This window comes from Micropterus dolomieu, unplaced genomic scaffold, assembly GCF_021292245.1.
Source record: "Micropterus dolomieu isolate WLL.071019.BEF.003 ecotype Adirondacks unplaced genomic scaffold, ASM2129224v1 contig_13792, whole genome shotgun sequence".
NCBI classification, from domain to species: Eukaryota; Metazoa; Chordata; class Actinopteri; order Centrarchiformes; family Centrarchidae; genus Micropterus; species Micropterus dolomieu.
Genome location: NW_025742778.1, coordinates 2,267 through 10,809, shown reverse-complemented (window position 1 = coordinate 10,809; position 8,543 = coordinate 2,267). Strand labels below are relative to the sequence as shown.

Below are 8,543 nucleotides of genomic sequence, written 5' to 3'. Positions count from 1 at the left end.
TTTTAAATGTAGTTGTAAAAGTACTAAATGTATTTTTCAGGTCATGTGTAGCGTTGCCTTGATTGAGTAGTAAGTTGTGTCGACCATTTACAAACAGCAGATGTTTTCTCACAGATAACCTCTCTGCTCCCAATTACTAAATTTACTACATGAATCATCCAAAGGTAAAAGGACAGCAACAGCAAAGGCAGAAATTTTAATATTCTCTTCATATATATGTAGTGTCAAAGTGCAAATTAAACCTATTTTACTCGATGTTTTGTAATTGTTAATAGTTCTTAGTTTTTTCTTCTAATATGTTGCTCTTGCTATAAAAAAAAAAAGTTATATATTTAAAGCTAAATAAAATTATTAGGCTATATTGTATAAATTGTTTATTTTCTTGTTACTGATTATTATGTTGTCTGCTATTGTCATTGTGTATTTATGAATGCATTTAATTCTTTCTCTGTACATGCAGAAATACTCGTCTCATGTGTTTACAAGAGAGCACCATTTCAAAACTAAAGAAATATTCAGTCACCTTGGACACTAGTTCCCTCTGTTCCAGGTTCATCCTCTGTGTCTGGAAGAGCTGGAAGGACATTTTGACCCACTAGTGAAAGATGGGAATGACCTGTTGTTGGTATCATTTACATCATTTCAGTCAACACTATTTCACTATTTGTCTCCATAACCATCTTTAAGATTTTGAATGTATTTCAGTGGGGTTTGTAATTTGTCCATTCGTACCTATGTAAGGTTTTGAAGTTAAATTTAACAGCAAAATTGGCTGTGGATACACGTTGTTTCTGGTGGTTGACTTTCAGTGAGAAAAGAATTTGTTGCCTTGCAGTGAAATTCTGAATGGGCGAGTAGAGGCTACTGGCTTTAACTGGAGAATGTCCAGTGTTTTTCTACGATAGATAGATAGATAGATAGATAGATAGATACTTTACTTATCCTGAGGGATAAATACAGTATATATCTATTACTTAATAGTCACAAGTCTCGTCGATGTCCGCCTGAGATCGAAAGTATTAAATGTATTAAATGTATTTCTTGGAAATAGCGGCACGCCTGCAGCGGTGTGTTTACAGCAAACAGCTGATGGAGTTACCAGTCAGGAAGTTTTTACACAGAGCTAAAGTCGGTCTCCTCCTCTCCAAAAGAAGCGGAACAGCTGATCACAGCAGGTAATAAAGCTCGTTAAAATCATGTTCCTCCGACGCTCAGGTGGACACAGACGTGAGTCTGGCCAGCTTTCAAACTGTCACTATTTTATTTTTGTGTTGCTTTCTCTGTGCTGGAGTTATTTTATGAACTTGATGTTTTTATCCAGTTTCTTATTAAACATGTAACAACCTTTGTTTTTCTTCATTATATTCCCACACAAAAAAAGCTGCTTTAATGGTCAAGCAAATAATTTTTCATTGTATTCCAATCAAATCTGATGTCATTTATAGATTTTGCTCATAGGGTTATGTAACTGAGGCAAATAGTATGGGGTTCAAACGCCCAAACAGTTCCCATAGGTTTCCCACAATTACTAAGATTCAGAGACATGGTTTCAGGCAATATAATCAGGAAACACTCCATAAACTTTCATTGTTATGCAGATGATACTCAGTTATAGCTATCAATCAAGCCAGATGAAACTAATCAGTTGTTAAATAATCTCAGGATGTTAAAACCTGGATAACCAAGTTTATGTTTATTGTGGGTTTTATATACAGTCTATGGGTTTTACCAATGACGTTACTCAGGTACGCAGCTTCTCCACCTCAGTCGCTGTAACTAACGTGACCCACATAAAACACTGCAACAAAACGGCCACAACAACCGAGAGGAAGAGCCATCCAGTATCACTAGTTACAGTTAAGTTACTTACTGCGGTCTAACTGTTATAAAGTGTGACACAATTGCATTATAGTATTCAGTCCAGCTCACTAACCGTTTCATTATCATCCAATACATATAGCTGTCCTGACACTGCTGAGCCTCCGGAGACAGATTCACAAGTGCTTTCCCCAGATTGGTGGTTTGAGTCCGGGGAATGGCATGTTGACTGCAATACTGAACTGATGAAACGGTTCTGCAAATACATGTCATTTTTGACGGACTTAACGTTCATGAAAACACACGCCAGAAGGGTCAAAAACCCAACAAGAAGTCGGCCATTTTAGATTTAATTGACATATTTGGCAATTTACACACTCATCCTAGAGAATTTGTCCATGCGACTTTCCAGAAATTTTCACTGTGCAGTCTTATCTTATTAATGATCACATGTTTGACAAGTAGTGAGTTTTGGTTGACCGGGGCCGTCCGTGGCACTGAATTTCAATAATTTGTCACAAAACAAGAAGTTGTTACAACTAAAGTGTACATGTTCACATCTGTACCTAACTTTATGTGATTGATAAGGGTCCTGCCCCCAACACATCTACACGCCAAATTTCAGTTATAGTCATAGCGCCAGTTATAGTCATAGCGCCATGTGTGACATCCATTATGCGATTAAAATAACTTTTCTCAACATGATGTACTGAGACATAACATCATTACTGGGTGCTCCTTTGCACCACACAGAGGACACAGGAAGTGACTTGTATTAGTAACTAAGTGTTTTGTACAGCGTCCAAAGTGCGTGACACTTCAGAGCAACACTACCCATCACGCTTCACGTGCAAGGGCCCGTTCAACGCTGATTTCTGCTTTAATATTTAACTGAATTAGTCTGTGGCAGGTGATTTTTTTTACCTGTAGGTAGCGCTTCAGGATTTTAAATTGCTCATGGAACAGTACTTTGCAGCAGCAGCGTTAGCAGTCAAAGCTCACACATACTTACTTTAGTAAATACCCATTCTAGTTATTTCTAAACTTCACTCAGTATGTTGTTGTGAGGAATGATATATTTTACTGACATTTTAGATTTGTTTCCAGTAAGATATTAGTAACTTTGCTATTAGAACTGCTACTGTTGCTGCTCTAGAAAGGATATTTAGTTAATAAAAGCATTTTTATCAAATAATGTATGCAATTATTTAGTAATACAATAGGACTGATAAGAGCATTGATAAAGAACTGAACCAATAGGGATTACCAATACAAGTGTGTCAATAAAATCCTATTGATCCCAACTTGTGAGAAAATATCTGGCCCATCTACGTGTCCTGGTTTTAAAATCCGGCCCGATTGAATTTGTAATAGAAAAGCCCTGATCTATCAGCTAGCTAACAACACATAGCTCATTGAAAGTAAAAGTAAATGCTATTTACGAAACTATGAAGGTAGGAAAGTAAGTATTAAAGCAGCTAGATAGGTAACTACTGACATTAACCTACATTGTCTCCATTAGCGTGTGATGCATTGGACTGCAGCAGCTGCACTGTGAGTGACGTGGGAAGACAAGATGTCATTGCACTACTGCCGTATATTTCCTGTATTTTTTTTGAATACTTGTGCATTTGTGATCTCTTTACTTTATATTTATATATAATCTTACTGGAGGTATTGACCATCTCGTGTGGTTTGTTTTTATTATTCACTGACAATGAAAAATACCAGACAATGGAACAAAAAGTTAATATACTCTTCACAAAGGAGCGATAGAAGAGGACCGAAATGTGTCTGTCACACTAAACTGTCTCACTTCACACATAATATAGAAACTGCAGACCTTTATTACAGATAACATCTGTGTTAGGATTCCATAACAGTTTGTGGTTGGGTGTTGTCGCGGCTCCTAGTGTTCAACAGAATAAAAGTGAACCTGCAACAACCGACAAACTGTTGGACCCTAGATGGTTTCAAATTGCTCACTTCCCATAGATAATGATTAGGTTCAGTGGGTCTTTACTGGAAAGCTTTAAGTTTTATTAGTCAGGCAGCAGTGAAAAGCATGTCATAGGGCTAATTATGCTACCTCAACCGGTAAATGCAAATAAAGTGGGAATATTGGGAGTTTTTCAACCTGTAAAGCAGTTACTAAAATAATTGTGTTGAAAATACAGTCATACAGGTGTGAACATATGCAGTACAGTAAAGGTCCCCAAAACAACCAGAATCACTTTCATATTTTGTCACGTAATATTTCGACTGTGAACCACCGGAAAGCAATTCACAGATTTGGATCTGTTTAACCAGATATATTTATATAAATGCGGAGTGTGGAGGAATACAAGAAGCCTTCAACCAATCAGATGAATACACCAAATGTATTTATTTATTTTGCCCATAACACAACAGGAGGGTTAAACTAAACCAAATGCTGCCAGACACATTGGATAAGAAAATCCCTTTGGTTTACATTGCTCCTTTACTGGATGGACATTTTCACCAAATACTCCCAAAAATTATAATTTACAGTATTATTTAACAGTATTATAGCTAAAGCTCTTTGAGATCCAGGAAGATTGTACCCGTACAAACAGGACATACAACACAGACCAGCTTGTTTCTGTTAGGAGTTTGGTTTTGTGTTCATGTCTTTCCTGTTTAAGTCTGTTTTTGGTTTTGTGTTTCTCTGTGTAGCCTTGTTTATTATTTTATTCATTCACATGTTCTAGTTTACTTAGTATCTGGTTTCATGGTTTTGGTTTTGGGTTCTGTGTTTCTATAAGCTTTATTTGATCTTGCCATGTTTTGGCTAAGTTTAGTTTTTTGTTCATTCGCATGTTCAAGTTTTCTTATAGTATGTGTCCTGTCTTTTATCTTAATTGGAACAGTACTTTGGCTGCGACTTCAGTCCACAAGAACAGACAAGAACGCAGATTGAGAAACAGCCTGCGTGTCTGCTGTGCCTAATTAGCTGCTCATGTCGTTCACCTGTTTTGTGTTCCCACCCTGCACGTTTGCCTAAGTATTTCAATCCCTGTGTTCTGGTCAGTCTTGGTTGGTTCATTGTTGCGTGTATCCAGTGTAGATCTGTTGCTTGAGTTTGTTCCTGCCTCGTGTTCTGCATTACCTTGCCTTTGTTTTTTGGACATACTCTGGATTCTATTTGGATGTAGCCACAGTTTGTGCTCTCCTTTTTGTTAATAAAACATTGGACTATACCTGCTCATCTCTGGTGTCCTGCGTTTGGGTTCTCAAGCTGCTCAATCACTACTACACATGGCAGTTTCAATGCTTGAGACTTTAGCATAAGACAAGAAAAAACAGTTCACTCTGCAGAATAAAGTTGTGCTAAAAGCTTTCTTTTCATTACACATTCAGTCTGCTCGTATTAAAGAGACAGAGACAATCCAGCTGCTGTTTATGTCACATGTCGCTTCGTTCCTTAAGTAGCGTTACAGCAATAGAGAAGAAATAAAGATGTGAAATGAGATGTAGAGCCTTCAGGTTAATTATGGGACTGGATAACAGAGAGAAACACAATTTGTTCAGTGTTTGTGTTTTTAACAGGAACGTTTTTTAGCCTCTCTCTCTGGCAGACAGATGGGAGCTGATCATCACAACCGCTGTCATCCCAGCATTTCTGATCTGTAAGAACCAAAAACACAGCAGTCAGACAGCAAACCTGAAACTGTTGAATGAAGCATCATTATGTAGACAGATCATTCATCCTGGGATATATTGTCCATTTGAACAACACCTCTCACAGTTACAAGCAGAAACTCCTGACTGTTGTCATCACAACACCACAGTTTGTCTAGCTGCATTAAAAGGTTACTAATCAATCTCAAAATAATGTTAAATAATGTTGAGGTTTGGACTGTTGTTTGGACACAACAAGCATCGTAAAGGTCTCACTTTGGGTTTTGGGTAATCATGACGGCATTTCTCACTATTTTCAGAATCTTTACAAACCAAACAATCAATTGATTAATGTAGAAAATAATCAGCTGATTTCATTAATCAGAATATAATCATTATTTACAGTCTGATACAAAATAGTTCTAGCTCCACCTCAACAACTACAACAGTCAATCTTGCTTTACATTAATGCATGAGGTATAATGATCTAGTAATACAATATATAATAGTAAAACATTCACAATGGGCATTTTACTGCTTTAAGTACTTTTTCCTGATTACACTTACATAGTTTTCGTTGAGTTACATTTATAATGCGGGAGTTTTAATTACTTACTTTGCAGAGTATTTCCAGAGTATTATTATTACTTTTATTTAAGTAAAGGATCTGAATACTTTGTAAATCACTGTTAAATGTTGTAGTATACTGTATGATGTATTCAAGTGATTTTGTAAATTCAAAGATATTTAAATTGTTTATCAGTGATAATTACAGCACCATTTACACCAAATACTGAGCTCTCATGGAAAATAATCTTATAATTTACCTGAATAATTCATTAGAAGACATTGCTGACGACCTTTACCGTTACTAGGCTCTCCGGGACACCAGTGAGTAAAGAGAAAAGACGTACCGTCACTCCAGAACCATTGTTGGTCCTTGAATACAGAGAGAATATTGTTTGAATAAAAGAGTCTAGACAACAGTCATTTAAACTAATAACTTTCATCCATCCAACGTCCATTATATAGTCACGAATAATATACCTGTTCTGCATTATAGCCTCCAATCCATGTTCCTCTTTGATTATGAGAGGCCCTCAAGATAATCGTCTGAATCTGATGGTACTCCTGGATGTTGTGTACAGATGCAAGGTGTCCACCCATGGATATACAGTTTCTCTACAGCGGAGAAAGAAGTCAAGTCAGTAAATGATCCAAATGAACGAAGTATAGAAAGTAGTGAACCAAATAAATGCTGCGTAGAAGCTTCACTGAATAAAGATAATCCTGATTACCTCAGCCAAAGCCCAACTCGTGGATCGTGGAACGTAGAAGAAACAGTGACTGTTGAAAGCAGTCCAACCAATAGGACATAATGTGGACCTCTTGACAACACGACTCTCTCCTGAAGTCGAACAAACAAGAGTGGATAGTGAGTCTACAGTAGCAGTAGATAGATGCAGTATTTCTGTTTATTTACAGGAGAACATCATGACAAAGTGTATTTTAGTATAATTCTGAAAAAGTAACCACTGACCTGGAGTAAACGAGTTTACAACCTCTGCGTCTGGAAGAACTGCACAGTTTGACATATAGTTACTGATTTAAGTTGTCTGCTGTCTTCATTGTGTATTTATCAACGAATTTAAATTCTTTCTCTGTCTGTTCATCATAAATTTGATTAGATGACGCCACCATTACAAATCTAAAGAAATATGCACTCACCTTGGACAGCAGTTCCCTCTGTCCCAGGTCCATCCACTGCGTCTGGAAGAGCTGGAAGGACATTTTGACCCACTAATGAGTTCATGTCTTCATCTACCCTTGTTGCTGTGTATAGACACATGAACATAAGCTGTCTCTCTTTCACACTCACTCACATATGGAGTAATACTCACCAGCAGCTCTGGTCAGAGCCATCATGGCACAAAGAAGTGCAGACAGAGTCAGCGTCTTCATGGTGGAGATGATGCAGATGTTGAAGATGATGATTACCTTTAATAAAGACAGACAGGGACATGTTAGTAACACTTCTCTAGGGAAGAGACCACCTGTAGTGGCAGTCAGGTCAATATATAATGACAGTTTGTGAGCAAACCTGCTGCAGAACGATCTTCTCTTCTTCCTTCTCAGCGTCTGTAGCTTCAGTCGTCCTGAACCAGAGAAACACCAGCTCTTATATACAGTTGATGACGCATCTTAGCAGATTATTATTTATTTATTGATTGATTGATTATACAAGGGGCGTGAACAAGACACGCTGGCAGAAATCAGAGAGGTGTGGGTTAAGTGGGGAAAGCATTAACCACTCATCTGTAATCCAAGTCCTGACATCACAGTGGAGCGTCTGGTCTTTTAGGGGATGCTGCCTATTCAAGCAAAACATGCCATACAAATCGTCTAAATATGGAATAAAATAAAAGTTATGTCTACAACAGGAAAAAAGGAATCTGGCCATGGAAATGACATCAGGTCGCCAGGGAACACAAAACTAATTAAAGCTGCAAACAGTGCTGGACTCATGCAGTGATGCATGTAGGGGTGTGATGCAACCGCAGTGCAGTTGCTGCTGGAGTTAAACGTCACTTTTGTGTCTCCTATGTGGCGCCAGAGAACACCAGCTTATTCTCCAGAATTTGAGGTCCAGTATTTGTCTGATCAGGCATCTGACAAATATAATATATACTTTAACATATAGGGTTGTTATTACTGGACCATATGGAAACTTAAAGAATCCTTTTTTCTTTGTCTTTTCTTTTGCTAGTGAAGCTGGCGGCCTAAACATGCTCGAAAACTCCCAAAACTTTGATCAACATTCAAATGGCAGGAAAATGTACGTGTCATATGTGTTCCTGCATGGGTATAGCCAAATGGCCCGCTAGCGCACCCTGAAAAAGCAGAAAAAAACATTTCTGTGTCACATCTATCATGTTTTGACACAAAACAAAAACATTTGTGGGTGTCCAATAGTGAAGTGAGAGCATAGTGCAATGGATACTGGAATAAATATTTTTGTGCAGGGGTTATTCTGTACAATATGATATAGACAGTATATACAACATATACTATATAAACAGTAA

The 8,543-nt window shown here is 37.6% G+C and overlaps 1 protein-coding gene across 2 annotated transcripts; it reads right to left on the bottom strand.

The window, feature by feature from the left end:
• Positions 1–5,145: 5,145 nt before the first annotated feature.
• LOC123966607 (ladderlectin-like) lies at positions 5,146–7,826 on the bottom strand. Of its 2 annotated transcripts, XM_046042749.1 has the most exons (9): positions 7,703–7,826; positions 7,562–7,616; positions 7,362–7,458; positions 7,189–7,239; positions 7,001–7,039; positions 6,759–6,868; positions 6,508–6,642; positions 6,288–6,399; positions 5,146–5,466 (listed from the first exon to the last, which is right to left on the bottom strand). In XM_046042749.1, exons 3-9 carry the CDS (start codon positions 7,420–7,422, stop codon positions 5,327–5,329), a joined length of 648 nt encoding a protein of 215 aa, XP_045898705.1. In that variant the 5' UTR covers positions 7,423–7,458; positions 7,562–7,616; positions 7,703–7,826; the 3' UTR covers positions 5,146–5,326. The 2 variants fall into 2 exon arrangements, with proteins under 2 accessions (XP_045898705.1, XP_045898704.1); XM_046042748.1 differs by lacking the exon at positions 7,703–7,826 and having other exon boundaries at positions 7,562–7,663.
• Between the last annotated feature and the right edge of the window lie 717 nt (positions 7,827–8,543).

Bases quoted from the DNA above. Each gene is read 5' to 3' on its own strand.
- LOC123966607 (XM_046042749.1), bottom strand. From the start codon at position 7,422: ATGAAGACGCTGACTCTGTCTGCACTTCTTTGTGCCATGATGGCTCTG. The intron at 7,040-7,188 runs GTGAGTGCATAT...CAAACTGTGCAG, and splicing joins AGAGGGAACTGCTGTCCAAG to TTCTTCCAGACGCAGAGGTT. The intron at 6,400-6,507 runs GTATATTATTCG...TCTGTATTCAAG, and splicing joins GAGGCTATAATGCAGAACAG to GACCAACAATGGTTCTGGAG.